This window comes from Mesoplodon mirus, assembly GCF_964341445.2.
Source record: "Mesoplodon mirus genome assembly, chromosome: 16".
In the NCBI taxonomy this organism is placed as follows: Eukaryota; Metazoa; Chordata; class Mammalia; order Artiodactyla; family Ziphiidae; genus Mesoplodon; species Mesoplodon mirus.
Window position 1 is genome coordinate 9,686,884 of NC_138992.1, and position 27,901 is coordinate 9,714,784.

At 42.7% G+C, this 27,901-nt stretch overlaps 1 protein-coding gene across 3 annotated transcripts in view; it reads left to right on the top strand.

Annotated features, from left to right (window-relative positions):
- The window catches only part of ADCY8 (adenylate cyclase 8), a gene marked incomplete at its 5' end in the record, with an annotated part of 218,088 nt that overhangs the window by 57,747 nt on the left and 132,440 nt on the right, over window positions 1-27,901 (top strand). For all 3 annotated transcript variants that reach the window (XM_082601266.1, XM_082601267.1, XM_082601268.1), the window contains 3 exons: window positions 9,662-9,792; window positions 18,895-19,006; window positions 27,659-27,786. In XM_082601266.1, coding sequence (XP_082457392.1) covers window positions 9,662-9,792; window positions 18,895-19,006; window positions 27,659-27,786 — 371 coding nt within the window. The remainder of the gene's footprint in view (window positions 1-9,661; window positions 9,793-18,894; window positions 19,007-27,658; window positions 27,787-27,901) is intronic.

Sequence of the window (27,901 nt, forward strand, 5' to 3'; positions counted from 1 at the left end):
TAAGGCTACAGGATTTTCCAGGCTCCAGGAGTGTTTCTAGCTCTACTCTTCCTAGTTTTGGGGTGCTTGAGCACCCATTGTTGTGTTCCTTAACTCCTTATTAAACTCTTTCATTACACATTTTGAGGTACCAATTGCATCCCTCCACGATTACCTCTCCTACTGTTCCCTTTGCATGAGATGCTCATCTCCCTCCATCTGTACTTGTGAGACAGTTTAGCAGAGCAGAAAGACAAGGAATCAGAAAAACTCTGCTCTGTCTGATATAGTAGCCACCAGCCACGTGTGCATATTGAGCACCTGAAATGTGCCTAGTCTAAATTGAGATGTGCTGTGAGCATAAAGTACACATCAGATTTTGAAGACAATACCAAGAAAAAAAAAGGAATGCAAATTATCTCATTGATAACTTTTTACATATTGGTTACATGCTGATTACACATGGAAATGATATATTTGAGGTATACAAGATTAAATAGAATATACCATTGACATGAATTTCAGCTGTTTCTTTTTCCTTTTTTATGTGTGAACTAAGAATTTTTTAATTCCATAGACGGCTCACATTCTATTTCTCCTGGACAGTGCCAGCTTAGATGCTCATCCCATGTCAACTTCCAACTTGTTCTTGTGACTTTGAACAACTTGTCAAATCACTTTGTGCATGTTTCCTCATCTCTCAATTAGAAATGATAATGCATATCCTAACCCACGGGGGCATTCTGAGAGACAAATAACTTACGTTATTTGCCTGAAAAAGTGTTATTTCAACTATAAAGAACTCCACAAATGTTAGGGCTATTTCTGTGAAAATCTCGCCAATGCCCCAAACCGATGCTGAGACGTCCTCCCTTTAGAAAGCCTCCTCTGCTGTTTCCAGTCATGAACTACTTCTTTTTCCTTGGCACTTAGATATTTTTACTTAACATGGGTTCTTATCATGCTGCCTAGTGTTGCAGTTAGCACCGTGATCCCCTCTTTCAGTAAAATTTTGAGCAGTGAGCAGACACGCAGTGCTAATGGCCTTTGAGCCTCCTGGCATCTGACTTCACTCAAAGGATTTGTGTTTACCCCCTTGCAACTCTTGCAGCCATCTGGCTGCCTAGTTCTTTGCAATCTTTCTAGCACATTATTTGCAGCTTCTGGCATGGCAGGAAGAGTGAAAGCTTTGCAGAAGAACAAACCTGGATTTGATTGCTAGTTCCAACTCCATGTCTGGGTGACCTTGGGTGCACCACTTAAACTCTGTGAATGTTGGATCCTTTATCTGTCAAAAATGATAATCTCTCAAGGTTGCTGTGAGGAAATCAAGCAATATAGATGAGAGTTGGTCATCATAGTTGGTCCTTGAACTGTTGGACCACCTGGGCCACAGCCTGAGTTTTACAATAGAACACGCTCCGATTCTAGTAACTATAGTTTTTCTTCTTGCTATTTGTGTTCTTATATCTGGCATCCCTGTGCAGTACTAATTTAAAATACGTTCCTTGATTCCAAGAGAGGCCATAATTCTGCACTCATTTGCATACTATTAACATTTCCAGAGGCAGTTCAGATAGAAGAAATCAATCACCATCATTGCCCTCAACACCTTTGATCCAGCCGGGAGAAGCTGAAGAGCAGCCGAACAGTCATGTGGGGACATTTTATCTCATAAATCTGTCCAGGGAATTTTGACTAAAGAAATTGGAATTGGAAATTTAACACAACCTAATAACTTTAATGCTGAAGGGAAGGTATGATTTGTAGCCTGGAGAGAGTTGAAGGCATATTTCAAAAGTGGTAGTAGAATAAACGAGGAGAAAAATAAAATATGTATTTTTTAAAAATAATCCATGCTTAAAATAGTTTATTTCAGCTGGATGTGAGTATGGGTCCATTGAAGGGAATTCTATACTCTCTATATTGCATAAACCACACTCAAAATGGATTGACCATAAAAGAGGGCAAATAATTTAAAACTACTTTTAGAGCAATCTGAGAACAGAACCATTGTAGAATTTTCTGTTTCCCGTCTGTTGCAAATTTCATGCCCACACCTAATTTAAAAGCATTTTTTAAGAAAGAAACTGAGAATTTCTTTAAAGATGATACAAATAGATGGAGAGATATACCATGTTCTTGGATTGGAAGAATCAACATTGTGAAAATGACTATACTACCCAAAGCAATCTACAGATTTAATGCAATCCTCATCAAACTACCACTGGCATTTTTCACAGAACTAGAACAAAAAATTTCATAATTTATATGGAAACACAAAAGACCCCGAATAGCCAAAACAATCTTGAGAAAGAAAAACGGAGCTGGAGAAATCAAGCTCCCTGACTTCAGACTATACTACAAAGCTACAGTAATCAGGACAGTATGGTACTGGCACAAAAACAGAAATATAGATCAATGGAATAGGATAGAAAGCCCAGAGATTAATCCACGCACATATGGTCATCTTATCTTTGATAAATGAAGCAAGAATATACAGTGGAGAAAAGACAGTCTCTTCAATAAGTGGTCCTGGGAAAACTGGACAGCTACATGTAAAAGAATGAAAATTATAGCACTCCCTAACACCATACACAAAAATAAACTCAAAATGGATTAAAGACATAAATGTAAGGCCAGACAATGTTAAACTCTTAGAAGAAAACATAGGCAGAACACTCTATGACATAAATCACAGCAAGATCCTTTTTGACCCACCTCCTAGAGAAATGGAAATAAAAACAAAAATAAACAAATGGGACCTAATGAAACTTCAAAGCTTTTGCACAGGAAACCATAAACAAGATGAAAAGACAACCCTCAGAATGGGAGAAAATATTTGCAAACAAATCAACGGACAAAGGATTAATCTCCAAAATATATAAACAGCTCATGCAGCTCAATATTAAAGAAACAAACAATCCAATCCAAAAATGGGCAGAAGGCCTAAATAGACATTTCTCCAAAGAAGATGTACAGATGGCCAAGAAGCACATGAAAAGCTGCTCAACATCACTAATTATTAGAGAAATGCAAATCAAAACTAAAATGAGGTATCACCTCACACCAGTCACAGTGGCCATCATCAGAAAATCTACAAACAACAAATACTGAAGAGGGTGTGGAGAAAAGGGGACCCTCTTGCACTGTTGCTGGGAATGTAAATTGATACAGCCACTATGGAGAACAGTATGGAGGTTCCTTAAAAAACTAAACATAGAACTACCATATGATCCAGCAATCCCACTACTGGGCATATAACCTGAGAAAACCATAATTCAAAAAGACACATGCAAAAAAAAAAAAAAGACACATGCACCCCAATGTTCATTGCAGCAAGATTTACAATAGCCAGGTTATGGAAGCAACCTAAATGCCCATCAACAGATGAATGGATAAAGAAGTTGTGGTACATATATACAATGGAATATTACTCAGCCATAAAAAGGAATGAAATTGAGTCATTTGTTGAGACGTGGATGGACCTAGAGACTGTCATACAGAGTGAAGTAAGTCAGAAAGAGTAAAACAAATATCGTATATTAACATAGGTATGTGGAACCTAGAAAAATGGTACAGATGAACCAGTTTTCAAGGCAGAAGTTGAGACACAGATGTAGAGAACAAACGTATGGACACCAAGGTGGGAAAACTGCAGTGGGGTGGGGATGGTGGTGTGCTGAATTGGGCGATTGGGATTGACATGTATACACTGATGTGTATAAAATTGATGACTAATAAGAACCTGCAGTATAAAAAAAAAAAAACAGACAAAAAACTAATAGTAAACTTTCTTTGGGTTATTTGTATGGAAATATGTTAATATAAATGTTTCTGACATTACATGAAATTTCTAAAAATCTTATATGTTCTAGTATAATGTTATAAGTCATAATTCTAGTTATTACTTTAAAATGTATATCTCAGAAATAATTAAATTTCCTTGTCAATTGCATTATTATGAGCTTTCATCAAATCTTTAACCGTGGTCATTTTTAAGTCTTTTGTCATTTACAGACAGTTCTGGGTATACTCTGATGCTTTTGCAAAAATGCTCCTCCTATAAAAGGGTTTCATCTTCAAGGAATTCATGGAAAAGACTCTGACAAGTCTTTTCAGAGTACAGGTTTCTGGTAACTGACTATACTGCTGAACTGAATGAATAAGCATTTTCAGAACTCTAATGGAAAACTGATGAATTCATAAAAGTGGCAACAAAAGATCGAGATGAAAAAAAAATTAATTACATGGGACTGTGTCAACTGATGAGGATGATTATAACATTTGTGACTTTCTGTTTGAATAAAAAAAAAATCCCACAAGGACTCAGAGGCAAAAAATATACAAATCAACTTTCACTGCAGAGTAAAGGAGCTGTTACGGTGGAGGATTACTGAACTGAATGTCAATATTATGACACAGTATGAGTGTGTTTCGTGTTTGGTAATTGCAATCATTGTTGCTTCTGTTGTGGTCATCCATTTACAATGCTTGGTGTCAGTTTATTTATCTCTTGTAAAAATAAAATACAGTGTGTGTGTGTAAAAAAAATAATAATAATAAGGCCCAGGTATTTTCCTTAGCAGAGATCTACTGCTTCTTACAGAGACCACAGCTAATAGTGCATCAACCATGATTTCTAGTTCTTTAAAATGGAGCCAAATATTTCAATGTACTCACAAAATTATCAGAATGACTTCTGGATTTTTATTATTTCTCCCACTAATTTGTATGGCTGGCTTGCCGACATCTAGGTTGGTTGCAATGTTCTAGCTACTCAGTATTACCAAGTCTTTCCAAAGCATTCGATTCCATTTTCATGTAAACAGCATCTCTTATTCTTACTCAGTATTTTTATTTACCATTCATTACCTCTAGAACATTAGCTCTACAAAGGTGAGTACCATGTCTGGTTTTGTCTACTGCTGATTCTCCATGTCCAGACTGCACCTGTCATGCAGCACCTACTCCTTGACATGGTAAATCAGTGAATAAATGGATGAATTACAATCTAAGTTTTAAAGAAAAAAGAAATGGGCTTGAGTCTTCACTATGCACTTACCGAGTGCATGACTCCAGGCTGCCTCACTTCACTTAAATTCTTTAAATCTCAGTATCTCATATATAATATGCGATGAAAATAGTAACCTACTACAATTAATGTGAGGTTTTGATTAGATACTGGATGCAAAGCACTTGACATGCTACATAATGAGCGATCACTTTTAAGTAAGACATTATCTATAAACCCAGGATAAGTCTCTCATCAGTGCCTGGACCTTTACTGCAGTTACCACTGCTTGACCTGCAGTAGAGAGAGATAAATGGGAGGTGTTTCGGTTTGCAAGAGCCTGAGAGTGGCGAGTTCTTCCTTAAGCCATTCAGAATAACTGCCCAGAAGCACTGCCTGCATCAGAGGACTGCCTTGCTCTCTTTCTCTTCTCTACGACAAGTATTTGCATAAACTGAAGATCCTGAATCCTTCACGGTTTTCACCTTGACTTCCCGCTAAGGGTTCACTGTAGCAATTGTTGCCCATTACGCCATTTTGATGACATGAATAGAGCAAGTTGTAGGAGATGAGAGGAAAATCCAGGCAGGAGCCACTGATGCACTTGAAATCAACCCAGGGTCCCTTTTCATGCAAATGCAAAATACCCAGGGAGAAAAAGATGTGCAGAATGTGAGCACAAAGGCCACCCTGGGCCACAGTCTGGCTTCAGGAGAGATTCTTGTACTTCTGATCTCCAAAGTCAGAAAATGAGATATTATGTCTCAGCAAGGGTTGGGAATTGTATTAAGGGGCAAACTTTCCCATTTTCTTTCAGATTGTGTCCAGCGCATTTGAATGATGTTTCTCAAGCAGTGAACAAATCCAAGGGAAGCAAAAGTGCTGAAAATGCGCTTTTATAAGCAGACTCCAGGCAATTTCCCATTGCCTGCCAGAAAATGCTTTACAGAGGCAGGACCTGGGGCAGTTGCCAGTAGCAGGGCTAGCCAGAGACTGGCAAGCCTGGGTGCTGGAGAATTTTACTATTAAAATTTTATTTTGAAAGTCTCCCATAAAGCATCTATGTCATACTTGAAGATTGAATGTGTATTGCCAAAGAATCTATTTAACAAATAATTATCCTGTACCAGGGTGGCCATTGGAGGCGTTGCCGTCATGAGCTGGACACAGTCTCCACCTTCTCTGGGTTCACTCATTTGTTCAGGAAATATGTATTTAGCACCTACTGTTCTGAGGCTTCAAGTGCTTCAAAGATGTGATGAGCACCAGCTCCCATCCCTCAGCGATTGCAGGAACAGGGTCACAATTACCTGGGAAGTTGACAGACAGCATAATGAACATGAAATGGACATGAGGCAGATGTCTCTCAGCCCCACGATGGGACAGCTTTCAAGAGAGGAAAAAGCCTCGTCGTGTGAAGCTCTGTGGACACTTCATTAATAAAGCCCTTCCTGTGAGAGCAGGATTGAGTAGAGCAGAGAGGACGCAGGAGGGAATAAACACCAGGCCCCTCACATATTTTATTTCATTGAATTTTCAAAAAAATTGAGTAGTAGTTTACGTAGTAGGTTACTATTTTCCACCACCATCATACTCTCTGATCATGACCTGTCCTTGCTTAGCACTTGTCACAGAAAGATCATGTCACTCGCCTAATGCTATGTTACCATTAAATGGATAGAGGCAGGACCCAAACTCCAGTCAGACTCAAAACCTGGGGCTTTGCCCATCTCACCACGAATCCCATCCAGGAAGAACGTGGTGAAGGACTGCATCCTGCCACTGACCCTTGGTAACTGTTCAGGTCATGCAGGTAATTTGACTTGACTCAGTCTGTCTGTTAAATGAAGATAATTACTTGTGCCTGATTATTTTCAGGGTTGTGCAAGGAACAATTAAAAGAATGGATGCTGAAAATGCTTAGGGTCCATAAATATCTATGAAGATATGAGAAACTATGGTGGTTAAAATGTACCCGTCTTACGGGGAACGGTTTGGGGGAGGGATGGAGTGGGAGGTTGGGGTGAGCAGATATAACCTATTGCATCAATATATAGAATCATAAAGAACAAGGTCCTACTGTATAGTACAGGGAACTATATTCAATACCCTCTGGTGAATCATGATGGAAAAGAATATTTTAAAAGAGAATGTGTATATATATGCATATATGTACACATATATATGTATACATGTATAACTGAATCACTTTACTGTAGTGCAAAAATTAACACAGCATTGTCAGTCAACTACACCTAAATTTAAATATTAATAATAATAAAATACACCTGTCTTAAACTCCATTCCACACTAGAGCAAATTATAGGAAAAAAAAAAAAAGAAGCAGATTCTTGCCTCATTTCCACAGCACAAGATCTTTTTAGGATTTAGTTCATGTTGCTAGTTAAAAAGTTATTTTGTTTTTATCTGCTGTGTTGATCACAATGGAAGAATATTATGCTGTCAAGTGTTAGGTCCCTAATTTGTGGAGGTGTGTGTCTCATTTCCTCTCCTCTCGATAAAGAGTTAATGTCTCCGAGACTGGTTCCTCTCCTGTGCGCCCTGTTTCAGTGAATGGAGTGCACCCTCCCCATCAACCAAACTCAAAACCTAGTCATCACCACGGTTATGCCCTCTTTCTCTCCTGCCATCCCTATTGGTTGCCAGTCCTATAGACCTTATCCCCCCATCACCTCTCCCCTGGACCACTGCAGGAGCTCCCCCAGCTGGTCTCCCTGCCCCTACCCTTGGCCCCCTTCTCATAATTCATTCTCCAAACCACAGCCAAGGGTGATATTTTTTTTTTCTTAATAAATTTATTTATTTATTTGTTTATTTTTGGCTGCATGGGTCTTCATTGCTGCACGCAGGCTTTCTCTAGTTGCACAGGCTTTCTCTAGTTGTGGCGAGCGGGGTCTACTCTTCGTCATGGTGCACGGGCTTCTCATTGCGGTGGCTTCTCTTGTTGCAGAGCACGGGCTCTAGGCACGCGGTCTTCAGTAGTTGCGGCTCATAGGCTCAGTAGTTGTGGTTCGCAGGCTCTACAGCGCAGTCTCAGTAGTTGCGGCACACGGGCTTAGCTGCTACACGACATGTGGGATCTTCCCAGACCAGGGCTCGAACCCGTGTCCCCTGCACTGGCTGGCGGATTCTTAACCACTGTGCCACCAGGGAAGTCCAAGGGTGATCTTTTAAAACATCAATCAGCTTACGTCACTTCTCTGCTTAGTATCACACGGTGCCTTCCAGCTTTACTTGGAATTAAATGCTAGCTTCTCAGGCAGGCCTGACACACTGATCTACACCTCCAACCTCATTGACTGTCACCACACCCCTCTGTCACCACCCTCCAGGCACACCATTGCTCTCTGTTTGTATCAGGACATTTGCACCTGCTGTTTCCTCTTCCTGGAGCTCCCTCCTCCTTGTACCACAAAGGGCTGGCTCATTCCAAACTTTCATGTATCTGTTTACATATCAGTTGTTCAGAAAGGTCATTCCTAAGCCCCTATTTGAATCCTGTTATCAACCATCATACTCTCTGATCATGACCTGTCCTTGCTTGGCGCTTGTCACATTTTGTAAATATGTGTGGGCATGTTTGGGTGTGTGTATTTAATGTCTGTATTCCTTATTAAAATGTAAGCTCCACAGCAGTAAGGCTGTCATTCATCTGGTTCACCACTGTATACCCAACACTCAGCACAGTGCCTGGCAAATAACAAGTACTCCATAGATATTTGTCATGTTCATAGGATGGTACGAAATCAGCAATGCCTCGAGAAGTTCAGTCAAGAGCCCCATTACTTCTGCACGGTCCATCCACCCTCCTGAGACCCAGTGGTCAGCCTAACAAGACTGTCCCTCGTCAACTGAAAAAAAAATTCACAACCTGAAAGTTGAGAGTTTTGTTTTATTCAGCAGACTTTCTGAGGACATCAAGCCTGGGACAGAGCATCTCAGATAACGCTGAGAAAACTGTTCCAAAGAGGCAAGGGGGGTGGGAGGGAGCCAGGATATATAGGAGTTTTTTGCAACAAAATACCAGGTAGTTGGAACATCAAAGGATTACTGTTAATTAAAGAAAACCAGAGGGCTTCCCTGGTGGCGGAGTGGTTGAGAGTCCACCTGCCGATGCAGGGGACGCGGGTTCGTGTCCTGGTCCGGGAAGATCCCACATGCTGTGAAGCGGCTGGGCCCGTGAGCCATGGCCACTGAGCCTGCTCGTCCGGAGCCTGTGCTCCACAATAGGAGAGGCCACAGCAGTGAGAGGCCCGTGTACTGCAAAAAAAAAAAAAAGAAAAGAAAAGAAAAGAAAAAAAAAACAGATGTCTCAAGTTAAGCAGTTTAGTGCTTTTCTATGTATAGGAAGATACAAGAGTCTGGGCTCATTGAAATCATGCTTTTGATATGCAGCTCAGCTCTCTGGGGCCAGCATCCTGTGTTTTCTCATCCTGAGTTTCCTCAGGGTGCACCTTTGTGGGGGGCTGCAGCAGCTGACTGCTAGATGGGCTTGCCAGCGGGCAGGCCGTTTGTCTCCATCCTGGGTTCCCTTAGGGCTCACCATCCAGGCGGCTGTAACGTAATGGCTTGACGGCTGCACCATCTTTTGTTTGCCGATATGGCAGGCAATACTTTAGTTCTCACCCTTATATTCGTGTGTCCCAGGAGCGGCTTGTGCTGTCTGTGCTCCCTCGGTTTGTCGTCCTGGAGATGATCAATGACATGACCAACGTGGAAGACGAGCACCTGCAGCATCAGTTCCACCGGATCTACATCCATCGCTATGAGAATGTCAGGTGAGAAACGGGACACCTCGCCCAGTTCTCTGCGTGATCCACGTGCTCCTGGCTGCTCTCACCTCATGGCCATTACTTCTGTCTGCCCGAATGTCAGCGCCTTTCTTCATTTGGTTGAGTAATTCATTAAGTAGTGATTATTCATCAGAGAGTTCTACATTTCCAAATTGAGGCTCGAGAAGAGTGTCTGCAGTTAAATTTGCTAGTTGACTTACCACCTGGCTCCCCTGAAGTAGGCTTGCCTGCCTTTACATTTTGAGTAGGAAAGGCAAAAGCCTGTTACACTATGATGGGAAAAATAATTCCAGAATGTGATCTGGAGGCCTCAGGGGTGATTACATAGGTCTGTTCTTTATATTCCTTATAAGTGTCTTTAAAACAATACCAAAAAAAGGACTACAGCTTATTTTTCTTTTGCAAACATATTTTTGGTCACTCATTCACCCATCCATCCATTCTGCATCCACTGACCCTTCCACCCATTCACACACCCAACCATCCATCCCTTCATCCATCCATCCATCCATCCATCAATGCCCTCTCTTTGCCCAGCACTGTGCCAGACAATATACCTCTTCAGTGAGACAGACCTGTTTAGAATCCCAATTCTGCCTCTTCCTTGTGTATGACCTTGGGAAATTTACATACCTGACTCTCAGAATCCTTCTCTGTAAAATGGGTGCTTTAATAGCCACCTTACAGGGGTTTATGTAGATTATGTGAGTGAAGATATATACAAAGCACAGGACTGACATAAGCATATAGTAGAGCATTAAGCATATTGTAGATTGTTTCAGACATGTTTCCTGGTTGCAAGCAGAAAAAGAATCCAACCCTGGCTGATGTAAAAGAAATGCATTGGAGGGCTACATGGGGGCTCCCAGAGTCACTGGGGAAGGATGGAGAGGCGGGCTCAGGAAATGGGCCGGAAAGAAGAGGAAAGCACAGTCAAAATCACAGCTGGGCACTAGGCTGGTGAGGACGCTGCTTCCACTGTACCTGAAGCATCCGTTCCCTGTGCTACCAACCCTGTCCCACACACAGCTGCCTCCTCTGCACACAGAATTCCTCCGCAGCCTGCAGGATCTGGATTTGGCTGCCTTTGTCCTGCCCCACTCTCTGACCCCCCTGCCTCTTTGCATCTCAAGTTAAGACTAAGGCAGATGTGTCTGATTGGCTGAGCCCAGTCATTCCCCAGAAGTGACTAGGACGCAAATATCTGACATTTTCAGCTTGTACAGGAGAACTATATCTCCCTCCTACCAAACATCACAGGGTGGGAATTTCCCAAATATAGGGGAACATCTGTAGGTTGAACAGCTCTAAAAATGACCAGTGGTGGGCTTCGCAGGTGGCGCAGTGGTTGAGAGTCCGCCTGCTGATGCAGGGGACATGGGTTCATGCCCCGGTCCGGGAAGATCCCATATGCTGCGGAGCAGCTGGGCCCGTGAGCCATGGCCGCTGAGCCTGCGCGTCCAGAACCTGTGCTCCGCAACGGGAGAGGCCACAACAGTGAGAGGCCCGCGTACCACAAAAAAATAAAAATAAAAAAATAATAACGACGAGTGGTACCCCCTTAGTTCCTTTTCTCCTAACTTTGGTAGGAGGGAAGACAACTGTTCCTTCTCACCAGCATCTCTGGGTGCTTTTCTGGTATGCCAGGGCACTTATGTGAATGCAAGTCTTGCAGAAGTCTTGATTCTAACACAACCTTTTAGCACATATATCAGTGTAGGTCATTCAGGGTCTCATCCAAGAATTGAGCTACAGTGGCTTAGATGTTTGAGTTTGCAAAGAGCCCCTTGTCAAACAGCAACTCGATGCACTCCAGATCTAGGAATTTGTCCCACAGACAGTGGGAACTCGTCAATACCAATTCTAGAACAATGGGCTCAGGGCAGTCCTAGTCATTATAATACAGTGTGAGGTTCTGTTATTAAGTAAGCAAAGGACAGTAAGAGATCATAAAAAGAGGAAGAGCCGGGGTGGGGATGGAGGTGTGTAGAGAAAACATTCCTAGAAGGGGTGATTCTTATTTGCCTTCTTTGAAATTGAGTCCACCAAGTGAAAAACAAAAATCAAAGAAAGGAATCCTAAGCAGAGGAATCAGCACAAGTGAAGGCAGAACAGTGAGATAAGGTTAAGAAAAATGCAAAATATAGGTCATATATTTGACATATATGACATATTATGAAATATGTATTGACATAGTACAATGATTCATATATAATTATAATGGTATGTAAGTTAATAAAGTATAATGAAATAAGACATCTTATAAAATATATACGACATATTACAAAAGTGTCTGTCACCACAGAGAAAGAGGAGAAAAAAAAACTGCGCTTCATAAAGAAAAAAGTAAACAAGCCTGCACACCCACGTCAACATACTTGGGAGCCTTAAGTTCAATAAAAGGCATGTTTGGGCTTCCCTGGTGGCGCAGTGGTTGAGAGTCTGCCTGCCGATGCAGGGGACACGGGTTCGTGCCCCGGTCCGGGAAGATCCCACGTGCCGCGGAGCGGCTGGGCCCGTGAGCCATGGCTGCTGAGCCTGCGCGTCCGGAGCCTGTGCTCCGCAACTGGAGAGGCCACAACAGTGAGAGGCCTGTGAACAGCAAAAAAAAAAAAAAAAAAAAAAGGCGTGTTTGGAGTTCTTCCTGCACTTATCCATTTTCAGTGCTTCCCTTAGTGAGGAACTAAAGTTACTTCTGCACCCTGCACCCTGCCCATTTATCTTAAATCATTGAACTGAGATTTTGTGCTCCAGAGTCTTTTCCAGAACTTCGCACCACACTAAATTAAGATTGCGTTTGCTGCCCTGCATTCTCAGCGGTCTCAGGTCGCAGTGAAGGAGCCACTTCTAATGGGAGAAGAATGTGCGGAGGTCCTGGCAGCTGGAGGGGCCCCACCCAGCCGTTCACAGAGGCAGTGGTGGCGAGATGCCCACAGCCCCGCTGGTCCTGGGAAGATGCACTCAACTTGGGGCGGTGGAGCCCCTCCTGCCCACTGCAAGGCTGCTGGGTACTAAAATAGGACCAGAGATGAAAAATGCAGAAGAGGATGGGCCTTAGCCCGTGTCTGAGAACAAAGTCGGGCCGGCTGCGACACCCCGTTCCCTAGCCCCCAGAGCACACCCACTGCAGGAAAGGGAGCATTTTTGAAATCATTTCCCATCCTGTCACTGTCTTTTTTTTTTTGCGGTACGTGGGCCTCTCACTGCTGTGACCTCTCCCGCTGTGGAGCACAGGCTCCGGACGCGCAGGCTCAGCGGCCATGGCTCACGGGCCTAGCCGCTCCGTGGCATGTGGGATCTTCCCGGACCGGGGCACAAACCCACGTCCCCTGCACCGGCAGGCGGACTTTCAACCACTGCGCCACCAGGGAAGCCCCTGTCACTGTCTTTGAGGAAACCCACCTGGTTCATTCTTTCTTCTCTGTTGCTTTTTTGTTGTTATGGTTTTGTGACCTTTCCCTAAAAACAGTCTGCTATAAATGTCTAACTCAGTCATATTTCGTACGGCTCGTTGCATCCTGTCCGGGTAAGGTGCAGTAAAAGGTGCCACGCCTGGCGACATGAGTGGCCGAGAGTGGACTGGGGCGAGCGGATCAGGGCTTTCATCCCAGAACGCTTTCCATGAGCCCCCTGTGAGACTTCGATTGCATCATTTCATCTTTCCGGATCTCCGTTTCCTAATCCAAAAACCAAGCTGCTTGAAATGGACAAAACATTTGGACTGTCAAGTCAATTTCAGCTACAAACATATGAGCCTTCACCAGATTCATTCTGGAGCTCCACCTGGCCACTCAGCTTTTTATGAGAAGCCATTTGGGCTTCCAATCCCATCTGCCCAATTCTACTTCTCTTTCCTTATTCCCCATGTAGTTAAGGCATTTCTTATGCTAGTTAGTGGAATGCTCTAACAAATAACCTCTCAATTTCAATGATGTAAACTCAATATAATTCATCCACACAACTCCCCCTGGCTTACATTCCCTGCCAGTGGGTGATTCAGGGATAAAGCCCACTGCATTTCATAGCTGTATCACCCCCTTGAGCTTCAAAGTTGTCGGCATTCAGTTCTTGGAGAGAAAAGGGTAGAAAAGGCACACCTGCTTCTTTACCACCTCAGCCCAGAAATGGCGTCTGTCACTCTGCTCAGATTCCATTGATGGGACCTGATTACATGGCTCCACCTTGATACAAGAGGGGCACAGAGCCCCTGCTAGTGGTCTTTGCTAGTGACAGGCAGGCATGGATTTGGTAGACAGTTAGCTTCTCTACCAGAGCTCCCTGTCCCTGTTCCTTTTGCCCCCAAACCCCATGCCATGTTCATTTGCACACATTTGCTGGCATAACTTAGTCTACACACTTTCTTGACTGGCTATTTCTTCCTAGTCAGGCCTGTCAACATGTACAATCATCACATTGAAGCCCAATCTGGCCTCTGTACCCTGACACCAGATAAAATCTTGGAGACAGAGTTTTGGGTGAAGTAGAAACGAATAGCTTTATTCCTTTGCCAGGCAAAGGGGGCCACAGCGGGCTCCTGCCCTCAAAACTGAGTGTTCTGACCAACCTGGAGGGGGCAGTGAGGAGTGTTATCATAATGGCTCAAAGAGGGTGTGATCAGCTAGTGGACACTCTTCTGATTGGTTGGCGGGGAGGTAAGTGGGAGTTGGCATCATCAACCTTCTGGGTCCACCCGGTCTGGGGTCTGAGTGCTTGTGGGCAGCACACAGTTAACTTCTCCCACCTGGTGAGGGTCTCAGTATCTGCAAAACAGCTCAAAGATGTTGTTATGTGTATCCCTTGAGGCAGAACCAGGACCCTGCCCCAAGGCTGCACTATTGTTTCTTGACTGTTCGTCCCTTGTCTCTGCATCCCCTCCCTTCCCTAACTAGAAACTGTTTGAACGTGCTTGTTGGAACTCAGGGAAAGTCATGGAGGCTGAGTGAAGCCTATTTCCTGTAATCAAGAAATGGGGGACACAGAAAGGCTTTTGTGCCCAGGAGCCCCACAGGGTCCTGCTTGGTTTTAACATTGGCCTTGCAGACTACCGTTTCACATACAAGCAAAATGCAGTTGAGTGGAGCTAGAGAACTTGGCTTTGGAGGTCTGTTTGTGTGGCCATCTATTAAACCCTCTCCGATTCCCAAAAATTTCCACAAGGAGTTACATACTCTCCAGTTACTGAGGACTATGCTGTGATTTACAAGTGATCTCCTTTCAGTAATCCTGCAGAGTAGCTTTAATGATCTCTGCTTTATTATAAAGAAAATGGAAGCTCAGAGCGGTTAAATAACCTGCCCAATAACACAAGTTAGGAATAAAAGTCTATGCAGGGCTAGTGTTCCTAATGAGTCTAGTGAATTCTCCTTGAGGACTCTGTATTCAGAGTGACTAATAGGTAACATAGATTATTTTTAGCCAAATAAACAACTTATATAAGCAAATTAGATTTGACAATTAATATGGCCTCTTTGGTACATTCATATGGAAGATTACAAGTTTATACCTAGAGTCAAAAGAACTGACCGTGAGCCCGGCACCTGGGGGAGCAGAATGAACAAGAGAGAACCAGGGCCCTGGTTTCTGCTTCTTGTCTTTTGCTCAACAAGCACTTATTGCATAACTCTGACTTAAACCAGGGCTTCTCCATCTTTAAGGTGCACACAAATCACCTAAGGCTCTTGTTAAATTCTTATTAGATTCTGATCCAGTGGGTCTGGGGTGGGACCTGAGATCTGCATTTCTAACCAGCTCCCAAGAGATACCAGTAGTGGCTTGACCAGACTCTGAGGAAGGAAGACTCAATTCTGAAGATTTCTGTTGATTCAATTCAGGAAATATACCATGAGGCCCACCATGTGCTGGGGGATGAGATACAGAGGTAACTCTCTTCCTGTTCTTTAGCTCGTGGATGGAGCACACTTTGCACACATGATTGTGTTACCAAGTGATAAATGCCATGACAGAGGGGAGCACAGGCTGGGCAGGAGGCTAGAATAGGGGTGACAGGCTATGCTTAGTGTAATCTCCATAAACGTAGAATCTTAGCATATGAGTGGGGTCTTAAAGGACAAGTAGGATTTTAATAGGTAGCAACAGGAAAGAAACTATGCCAGGGAGCAGGTATGTCATGTACAAACACCAGTGTATAAAGCATGGTGTGTTCAGAAGCCTGCAAAAAAAAAAAAAAAATTCATGATTTTGGAACACTGAGCACATCTGAAACTTTTATGCCCTTTGTTCTCAGGGAATCCATTTTTTCTTCCAATAGACCGCATGTTTCATAAGGGCTGTGGTGGTACTTTCTGTTCTCCACTGTATCTCCAGTATCTGACATATATAGTAGGCATTCCATTTATTAGCTGTTGAATGAATGAATTAATTAACCTGTCCTGCCATAGACAGATAGATATTAATAGTTTTGGGCAAATGGATCCATAAAGTGAGTAGTTGGACTAGAGGATCTCTGGGCCCTTCCACTTCCCACCTGCCATGATGATGGCTTACTTCAAAGGTAGCATTACTGTAGTGATAAACATTGTAGATTCCAGAACCAGCCTGCCTGGTTCAAATCCTAGATTTTCTTGTCTGTGGGAGAGTTACTCAGGCTTCCATTTCCTTATCTGTAAATGGAAATGATCATCCTAGGTCCTACCTCAGAGGTTGTTATGAGGAATGAACGAGTTCATACATGTAGAGCTCTTAGAACGTATCAGGTCCACAGTTAACACTCTGTAAGTATTGCTGCTACTATTGTTTCAGGTTTGTGTCAACAGGAATTCTTTCAGCCACAAGTAACAAATAATCCAGTTAATGGTCAGACTCTCTTCCTTCTCTGTTACCTCTTTCTCTCTTCCCAACCATTCAATCATAGTGCAGTTTTGTACAGTAACAATGGAGAGAGCTAATGCATTTATGGAGCACTTACTATGCCAGGCACTGTGCTAAACACTTGCTACCCACCAGTGAGGTAGGTACTACAATCATCTTCAGTAGATAAAATAAAGTCTTGGAGAAGTTCGTAGTATTCATAAGTGGTGACCTGGGGTTTGAACCCCAATCTGTCTAGACTCAAATCCTATGTATGTGACCAGCTGCTATGCCACCAGAAAGCTGTAGAGGACAGTGGCAGTGTAGTGACTCTGCCAAAGGAAGCCTTATACATTAAAAATCTAAAGGTATCACTCCCACGCTTAAAACCCTTCACTAGCTTTCCATCATGTTTAGGGAAAAGTCTGTATTTATCAACCTAGCTAATCAAGCCCTTCCGTATTGTTCCCCTGCTCACTTCTCTGACATCATCTCTCTCTCTCTCTCTCTCTCTCTCTTCCTTCCTCCCTCCTTTCTCTCTTTTTGTTCTCTCCCTCTTTCCTCTTCTCTTCCCATCCTCCTTGATCAATACTACCCTTTGACTAGCTGTCCTTGAATACTTGCAGAATCCTGGTACATTTGCTTGTTCTTCCACCAGACCCTAGTATGTGCTGATCTCTTGCTAAGAGCAGCCATTCATTTACCCATCAAGTCCCCTAGGTCCTTCAAGACTCGGCTTGGACTTTGCTTCACTAGAAAACTCCTGATCCCCCAATGGCTGGTCATCCCCAGTGTGTGTCTTTTTATCACAGTAGTCATTGCCTCTGTTGTTTCTGTCTTTCTCTTTGTCAGCCCAACTCCATTCCCCATAATCTGAGCATCCTGAGGACATGCACTGGGGCTTCTTTATCATTTAATACAACTTCCTAGCACAGTGTGTAGCTGGTCACATAGTAGATACATAAATATTTGCTAAAATAATTAAGGCATTATCTAATTAATTAAAGCAATAGTTTTTCAATTGAGGTCTAAAAATTCTTAATGAGAATCTGAATGGGCTTCTGGGAAGGCACAGATCCCTTGAAATGAAGTGAAAATTTTGAATCCTTGCACATTTTTTAGGAACGAGAATCCATAAAAATGGAGACAACTTTAAGAACCACTGAATACCAGGGGTGACCAAAGTAAGTCAATGCACATTCCACAGTGCCTTCTGGCTGATTCACCTATTTCATTAAAACTAAATCACACCAAGGGTAAGACCCACCATTATTTTATGCAACACTAAGAAAAATAATCAAAAAGTTTGACACACTACAGAATCCCGTCAGTTTCAGAGATGATAAAACACGAGAATCAAGAAAATATGGTACCCTTTTTGGTGTTCCATCCTTCTTCTCAGAGGTGTCCCTGTGATTGCATCAGTCCCTGAGATGGTGTGTTAAGGTGGGTGAAGCAGTGCCCCACCATGCAGTTCAGCCACGTGCACAATCCCAACTCTGCCCCGGGCTACTAGTAAATGTTGAGCAAGTTTCCCTCCTCTCTGAGCCTCATTTTCCTCATCTTCACAATGGAATGAACAGTCCCTTCCCCACAGGCTAACTGGATGGTTTAACAAGACAGTGTTCATACAGTGCCTTGCGTTTATAAGGCTTTCGAGGACTGCTCCTTCCCCTCCACCTAGCCATATGCATAGTATCAGACCTCACCTAACTGAAATTCTTAGTAAATGTGTGTTTCAGATAATTAACTATTCTGCCTAAGGTCTCCCAGGCTTGCTACCTATTCCCACAATTTTTGAAAAATGCCTAACTTTATTTGCCTGCAGTTTTGGGTAGAATATATGTGTGTCATTGGGCTGAAGATAATGAGGTTTTGCATTCTTTTGTCCCCGTGTCCATTTTGCTCTGTGCTCATGCAATCTGCTTTGCTGTTCATTGTGAAAATATAGAGATGATTCATGATGCTTCATTTTGCTTTCCACAATACATTGATCTGTTCCTAGTGAAAAATTCCCTTTTGGGTTGTTTGCATTGCCCACACCCCACAGCCCTGCACAGGAAGAAGGGCTTCCCGTTGCCTTCTTGTCCTTCCTGAACCCCTGGGTGGGCTCTCTGCTGAGATGTTTGTTAAACACTGAGGCATTCCTTGAGACTCCTGGGGCAAGGAGAGCTAAAATCTCAGACCACAGTTGGTTTGTTTGAATCGTGATGTGTCTCCCAGGATAGATTAAAATATTAATGTGCTTTCTCCCCACCCCATCCCTTCCCTGTTGTCCAGTATTCTTTTTGCAGATGTTAAAGGATTTACCAACCTCTCCACGACCTTGTCTGCCCAGGAGCTGGTCAGGATGCTCAACGAGCTCTTTGCCAGATTTGATCGACTGGCCCATGTGAGTTGAATTTAATTGCCTCCTCGTCTTCGCAGGAGAGAGGGACTGCATGCAAAACTAGGGAAGAGAGGGACTCAGCCTTCATCTCCAATATCATTATCATTCCGCATCCTGACCCCAGACACGGATCCCTGACCCTCGTGCATTCTGGGGACCGATGTTAGTTATTTACAGGTCTCGGACGGGAAGTTTGTCAGATTTTCCTAGCTGAGAGACAGCTGGTTGAGTGACAATTAAACCAAAGTCTTTTTAATCTGCTTTCCATTTCCCCCTGCCTGTGGCCGGGCACCATCCAGCTGCAGCCTCAGTGTTGCTTCATGCAGGAATGACTGCCTGCAGTTTCCCAGCCAACCGCGGCCATCTGGAATGAATTAGTCTCTTCTCAAGGACCAGTGAGCTACTGGCCCATCCCGCCACCATTTTGTTTGACTTAAGAGCTTTGTTTTTAGCCAACAAGACACTACCTTTCTTTTTCTGCTGGCTTGACCAGACCTAAAATAGAGAACAGGTTAAAGGAAATGAACATTTGCCACCAAAACACAGATTCCTAGTCCTCAAGCCACTCAAATTACAGAGGACTGTCATTGTCATGCTATATTTTAGAGTGGGTTTTGGGTTCAAATTGGCATGGCTTAACTTCCTACTTTGTAAAGAGTGTATATTAGTGTCAATTTCATAGGCTGTCGTGAGAGTTTAATGAGACCGCATCAGTGGGAGTTCATTGTTAGATTATCAAAATGTCCTATTTTAAGGCTGCCTCACTCCAAAAGAGATCCATTCACACTTGCATCTGAGCACCTAGTAGGTGCTGTGTTGGGAATATGGGAATAACTAAAACACACTTTCCCCCTTAGAGCTAAGTCTAGTCATGGATACCTAAAAAAGTCATCAATGTACAATGTGCTATATGCCATGATGAAGGGAAGTCTAGAGTGCTATGGGAACACAGAAACAACATATAACCCTTGGATCAGAGAAGACTTCCAGGAGAAAGTGGTTCTTAGGCTGGGTTTTAAAAAGGAGAAAACAAATAGAATACCGTTCATCAATAAAAAGGAATAAATCACCAATACATGTAACAACATCAGTGAATCTCAGCTGCAATATGACAAGTGAAAGAAGCCGGACACAAAAGGCTAGACACTTTATGATTCCATTTGTAAGACATTCTAGAAAAGACAAAAATTATAGGGACAAGAAAGAGATAAGTCATTGTCAGGAGGGATGAGGGGTGGAGAGAGGGGACTGATTGCACGGAAGCATAGGGTGAGGTGATTTGGGGAACCATCCGGTTGCTCTATATGTGAGTGTGACTGTACACATTTACCAAAAAGGTAAATTTTATTGTATAAAAATTATATACTGGGGCTTCCCTGGTGGTGCAGTGGTTGAGAGTCTGCCTGCCGATGCAGGGGACGCGGGTTCGTGCCCCGGTCCGGGAAGATGCCACATTCCGCAGAGCGGCTGGGTCCGTGAGCCATGGCCGCTGAGCCTGCACGTCCGGAGCCTGTGCTCCACAACAGGAGAGGCCACAACAGTGAGAGGCCTGCATACCTCAAAAAAAAAAAATTATATACCAATTACGTGTATAATTGAGGTGAAGAAGGCAGGGAAGGTCATTGTATGCAGAGGGGAGAACAAAAATGAAGATGCTATATGTGTAGAGAACCAGAAGAGATTTAGCACTGCCGAAAGGAGAATTCAAGGTAAGGGGTGGTAGAGGTGAGGCTAGAAAAATATGCAAGGACCTGCCAAGGACCCTGCATTGTAATCTGTAGCTACTGGACAACTAGTGAATAGGAGACTGACATGAGCAGAAGAAGAGGTGGAAACTGAGGTCTCCTCCTGTTAGAAGGGTTGGATTAACCTGAAGGACTAGGAATTTGAAGGTGGGGAAGAATGTACACCATTTCTTTTTATTGTTGCCTCAAGGGTGTTTGGTGCCAGTTACACATAGTTATTCTACGTTACATTCTGGTTCTAAATATTTCTGCTCAGAGATACTAAGATGAACAAAAATGACCCTCCAAAGAGAACTGAGAGATGTGATCAAGGTCAGTTTCTGGTGTCACAGTAATCCCCATCGACTCAGAGAAAGGGTTGTTATGTAAAATGTAATCCAAGTTGTTCAGCCAACACATTGTGTACTTACTAGGTGCCAGGAACCGTGCAGCGCTCTGGCGAGACAAAACCAGTCGCTGCCCTCAGAGTCTGCTAAGGGAGAAAGACAAGTCCGTAAAATTCGCAGGACAGGGTGGTGCAAGCAATAGGCACAGAAGTCCTGGTGGACGAAAGAAGGAACAGTCAGTGCTTGGGGTGAGGAGGGCAGTAATGTAGCACCATGAAGAGAAGAGGCTATATGCAACTGGGTGTGAGGGAAAGCAGGCGCTTTCCCGGCATCAAATTAGACAATGAAGAGCTTTCCAGGCTGAGCCATGATGCAAAGTCAGGAAAGTGTGAACATGTGGAAATGTGCTGCTTATTTGGAGAGCTATAAGGAGCTCAAGATTGCTGGAGCATAAAGGGCATGGGAGACTGCAGTGAGAAGTGAGCTTGAAGAGGAAAAGAGAATCAAGTCTAGAGGGCACCATGCGACATTTTAAGGAACGTGGAGTTGGTCCTGTAACCCGGGCTTTTTGCCCTGGTTACAGTGTACATGGTGGGAGAGAGGGAGTGAGATGGGGATACACAGCTCATCGAGCCCCAGTAGGTGCAAGAAGCTATAGTCCATCTTCCAGAGAATGAGTCTTACTCAAAGATTTAAAGAAAAAAATCAAATTAAACACATACAAGTGAGGGAGTAAAATTATTATTAATTTTGATCATATTTAACATTCATAAACTGTTTGGTGTACATTATGCACTAGACTGCGTATTTGCCCTGGATTGCCTAATTTAGTTCTTAAAACAAACCTAAAAGAGAGGTTCTTTATTGTTCCCATTTTATAGAACAAGTGACTGAAACTCAAAGAAGTAAAGTAATCTGCCCAGAACCCATGGTAGGTGGTGCATCTGTGATTCAGACCATCTGAGACCAGGTGTTCACTCCTGACCACTAAGCAGTGCCCCAGGCACTTTAGGGGATGGAGCAAGATGTCAGAGATGTATTGCTGTTCATGCCAGCCAACTTGAAAATTTAGATTTCTAGGACATCAACTATGGGCTGGACTTCAATTAACTGTACAAATCCCCTCTCTGAGTCTCAGTTTTCCTATCAGAATTATAATGAAGGATAAATGAAACAATACACAGAGACTGGCTCAAAATAAGTACTCAGAACCCATAAGTACTCTGTAACTCCCACTCTACCCCCTACCCCATCCCTACCCACCCCAGGTGTGTCAGTCTGTTCTACTCTAGGGGGCTTCTATGGAAAAGCTTGAGAAACTCTGCCAGTGAAAACAATTCTACTCACCTTGGAATGAGAAAACCTACTTTAAATGTTTTTGCCCCCAACCTTAGGCAAATCACTTAACCAAGTGGGTCACAGAATTTGCTTCTGTGTAAAAGGGGATTGGACTTGCCTTTTCTGATATCTTTTAGCGTCAAAATTCTGTGGCTTTATAATGATCTCTCTCTGCCTTGCCATAATTATTTGCTTTAGGTTTTCATTATGTCATACATCTGACAGAACCCACTTCCCATGTAAATATCATCCATTGCACCTTCCCACTTATCCACTGCATTATTATGATGCAGGCAGAAACTTCAAAGCCTTCTATTAAAGATCCTCTTAGTGTGGTTGAATTCCTCAGTGCCCTTGTGGCTGCTCAAAGCAGAGTGTTTTTGACCCTTTCTAGTGCCCTTGGCAAACTCTAGCAAATTTTGATCTTTGATCTTTTTTAAAAAAAATAAAGTAGTCCTGGACTTCCCTGGTGGTGCAGTGATTAAGAATCCACCTGCCAATGCAGGAGACATGGGTTCAATCCCTGGTCCGGGAAGATCCCACATGCCGCAGAGCAACTAAGCCCACGAGCCACAACTACTGAAGCCTGCATGTCTAGAGCCTGTGCTCCGCAACAAGAGAAGCCACTGCAATGAGAAGCCCGCGCACTGCAACGAAGAGGAACCCCCGCTCACGGCAACTAGATAAAGCCCGCACACAGCAACAAAGACCCCAAAATAAATAAATTAAATTAATTAATTAATTTAAAAAATAAATAAGTAAATAAAGTAGTTCCTACCTACTCCTCTCCCTAACAAATTAGGAATGAAAAATATGTATGCTATTATCAAGGCTTTAAAATCAACATCATTACATCTTAAGCCTTGTTTCAGATTGCTGACAAAACAGGAAGCAACCTAAATTATTGTTACAAGGAACAATTCCAACACTATGGGAAGCTAATCAACAGATTTTAAAGAATGAGATAGCTATTTCTATACCGACATAGAAAGAATTTCAAGACATGTTGCATGATAAAGCATGTCTCAGATCTATAAACATAGTATGATCAATTTATGGCTAAAGAGCATGAAAAATGGTGCATATATATAAACATAGAAATGTATATATTAATGCATAACAGCCTCTCAAGAGGGGAAAGGAGACCAGGTTTCCAGGGTGTGGTGTGTCTGAGGGGGAGAGGCTACTAAAGGAGACTTATCTACAGTTTCATTTTTACTAGGACAATATATTCATGTGTTAATTTGTATAATTACAATTAGATAAAGTACTATAAAAATTGTCAGGATTTCTAATATAACTTTTTTAAGTGCATCTGTAGCACTAATGTTTTTGTTCTGAGAGTCTTTTTTCTTTTCATTTTTTTTTCTGATTGCTAAAGCAATACTTGTCCATTATGTAAAATTCAAACATCAAAGATAGAGACAATAGAGAAAGTATGTATCCCTGTAATCTTACCCCTCCTCAAAGATATAACCATCTTTGATAATTTGGTGCCTATATCTCCTCAGTGTTGTGTGCATACATGGTTTCATAAATTCTCTGGATTTTTTTCCAAGGTTTTTATCATATCAAAGCCATCAAGATGGGAGGAAAAGGATTATATTAAGACTAACTCGATAAAATTTACAAGACCCTCACCCTACTTTATTTTTCTTTTTCAGTATCTTTTTTCAAAGCAACTGGCTTTTTTAATGTGAGTTTTTCAAAGCAGTTTCTGGTAAAAAGAAGTTGCTTGGATATTACTGTCAAATCGTCTGACAGCTCATGGGAATTGATCAGAAAAATGTGTCTGCAAATTGACAGAACTTGACAGATGAAAAGACAGGCCTTTCATATTTATATTTATATTTATATTTATATATACATACATGATTGGTATATGTACACATATGCATATATACATACCATTTATATGGGGCCCACAGTTTTTCAAGGAGGCTGCCAGCTTCAACTTTTGTTTAGAAGAAAAATGAACCCTGGGTTACAAACATCTTCACTTTCCAAAGGGTAATAACTATTTTACAGATCTCCTTCCAAAACACATTTTTGTCAGGAGATCTACCATTCTGGACTCTGCTATAGTTTCTGCAGTTTTGTAAAGAAAGAGCATGGAGTCCCAAAGTCAAACAGACATGCTGTGAATTCCACTTCTGTCTCTCACTTGCTGTGTGACCTTCACTTCCTTAAGCCATCTGTGAAGTGGCACATGACTCAGAATGTGGTCTTAAAGACTAAACAAGATCAATATAATGCCTTTAACACATAGCCCGGCACATAGTATGTGCTCAATAAATACAACTGCCTTTCCCTAAAGTCTTCCAAAGTGTTTTCACCTCTGTTTGCATGGAAAAATCACTGATTTGGAGCTTCTGAATATCGTATATAATCCATATCCATTACTTTTTAGCCAGCTGCTCTATGGCACAAGAAGTTTTCCATCTCTCTTATACTGAAATTTTCATATCTAAAAACATGGTCTGCTATGTTCAGGGTTATTGTGAGACTCAAAGGAGAAAAGATAAGGCATAGCATTAAATGTGGAGAAGACTATTTTCAGGTTAGCTGTCACTGGCATTGCTAGTTGATGGCGATGCTTACTTAGTTATGTATTAAGGGCAAGGGGACCATTTTCACATGTGTCACATATGGGGAATTGAAACCCACATATCAGTGGCTTCAGTGACTTATCGAAGGTCAAACAGCTGGTAAATTTGACTAAAATGCGGAGGTCTGATTCTTAGACCAAAGTATTTCCTGCTCTACCCTTTCCCTCCCCACTCCCCATTGTCAACAGGGAGGCAGATCTCTCTGCTGACCAGGCTACCAACAGCCCGAGTCACAGCAGGCTCTGCCCCAGAGACCATCTGAAGGCAAAGTGTGGCTGATTGAAGTCACCAACCCCTACCTCCCAGCCTCAGTGTTCTCCGCTGCAGAATCAGAATAAGGGAATTGCTCCTTTGCAAACAAATGTTAGGAAGTTTTAACTTGTGGCCACATGCGAGATACATATATGTATATATATATATGTATATGTATATGTATATGCATATAAAAACTCATTACATTGCTGTAGTATCTACACATATACACAACATATATATATACAGCAGTATATGTAGTATAAATATGTACAGCAATTGTGTGTATGTGTATTTATATATATATATATATATATATATATATATATATATATATATATACACACACTTCAATGTATTGAGTTTTTATCATTCATTTCATTTAGTGCCAGGAACTTTCCTTTATTCCAAGAATATGTCTTTTTACTTTTTTGGTGTTAAAAATGCCCTTTCTTTTATAAAGTGATGAGGATAGTTGGGTAGTTTGGTTGTTATTTTTGTATGTTGATGGACTTTTCATACTTCCTTGCCAAAACACAAAATTGAACTCCAGAGCAGTGCCTTGGACCTTCTGGGTTTTTTTTTAACACTGTCCCATGGACTCCACAAATCTGGAAACTGCCAGGACCAGTGGGTCAGGTCTCCCTAGTTCCATTCTGGCCATAACAGTCTAGAGCATCTTAGAAGAAACAAGTAAAGGTCTTGAGCTTCCCTTTTTGCTCTCTTACAAAATTAGTTGCATTGAAGCAGCCAATAGATAGGAAACACACACTCCTAAAAATAACCGTGGGATAGCTGTGCCTGCTATCAGCGTTCTGAAGATCGCATCTGTGCCCATTTGGGAAGGTTGGCAAGGCCCTGGAGATCTGATCCAGACAGGGAAACACCAGAGCCAGTTCTGATTCTCTTTTCCCTGCCTGATATTTGTTTTTTATTGGGAAAGTGATTTCACTTGTTACCCAAACATGATGTCCCAACCCCTGATCAGATTAGGAAACCAGCATGGTGCTTTATAACTTGGCAGTACCAGGGCATCCACTGTGCTGCTGGCATCTCAGTTGGCCCCTTTCTGTCTGAAACTCCCCTCCTCCTGCCCTTGGACTCTGGTTTCCCAAGGAGAGCCCCTAACTCACAAAGCCATAGACCCACAGGCACCTAGGGCTTCAAATCTAGAAGACATCTCAAAGTCGTTCCATCCCAACCATCTACCCAAGGAGACCTAGAGAGAATCTGCCTGTGTCACATAGAAATGTGAAAGAACAAGGACAGGAGTCCAAGTCATCATCATAGAGATGGGTGACATTAATTTAGTGCCCCATCTGCTGGACCCTATGCTAAGCCTTCACATGCCTCATCTTCCTACCTCTTTACAATCACACAATGAGGTCCTATTCTTATCCCCATTTTATAGATGAGGCAACAGAGGCTCAGAGGTTAAGTAATTTACCTAAAAACACACAGTGAGGATGGAGTGGGGGGTCTAGGATTTGATCTGCAATGGGACTCCTCAGCCAGTGCTCTTAGCCCCTATGCTCTACCGCCCCAAGTCCTCTTTCCTCTATAACCTGCAAAATCCAGCCTATTTCCACCCAATATGAAAGTATGCACCATTTCCTAGGTACCTGTTGCTCTTTGAAACTTTGTAAGGATCATGTCTTCAAGATTGTGAATCCACCAAACACACAGGCGTGTCCTGCTTCTCACTGGTGAAGTGATCAGGATAAAAATTGTGCCTACCTCCAGGTTCTTGTGAGGGTGCATTCTGTTTAATATATAATAGGGGTTGTTTTAATCATCTTTGTGTCAGGGACAATGCTTGCTTTATGATAGACGCACACCTGATGTTTTTATCAATGAGAAAGCGTGTGAATCAGTAAATGAATACAAGTATGTACAAGACACAGTCAGCCCCTCTTCTTAAGGTGCCAGTGCTGTCATTGGGAAAGGACTTTATATAGAGTTGGAACAGTTGGTATCCCTAAGTGATTTATTTTTTAAGTGCTTATTGTTGAGCTAGCAACTGATACAAACTGTTAATCCAGAGACATGTCCTGAGAAGAAATACATCAGTGGGAGCAGGATCGGGGTATTCAGTGTTCCACAGGGGATTAAGATCAGAAAGCTACTACATGGCAGAGTTGGGATATGGCTCTCTATCTGTCAAACTCAAAATCCAGTGTTTTTCCACGACTCCGTTCCACCACTGAGCCCTTCAACTCCCCGCTCCAATTTCCTGGGAAGAAAATAGCAGCACATTTCAAAGGTAGAAGCCCCTGATCCCAAGGTGCAGACCTGTTGACCCAGCTCCCTTCTTTCCCAAGGCTTTCGGAAGCCCTTACCTGTCTGTTGACTCAGTCCTTCCCTCTCCCACCTTGTTCCTTTCAGGAGCATCACTGCCTTCGCATTAAAATCCTGGGAGACTGCTACTACTGCGTTTCAGGACTTCCTGAGCCCCGCCAGGACCACGCCCACTGCTGCGTTGAAATGGGCCTCAGCATGATCAAAACCATCAGGTAATTTGGGACCTTCTCCCTAATACCCGAGCCTTCGATGTACTTGATGGGAAAGACCAAAACCACCCCATCTATCCTTTGCGGTCGATCATGTGTACGTTGAAAGGTGGAGCTC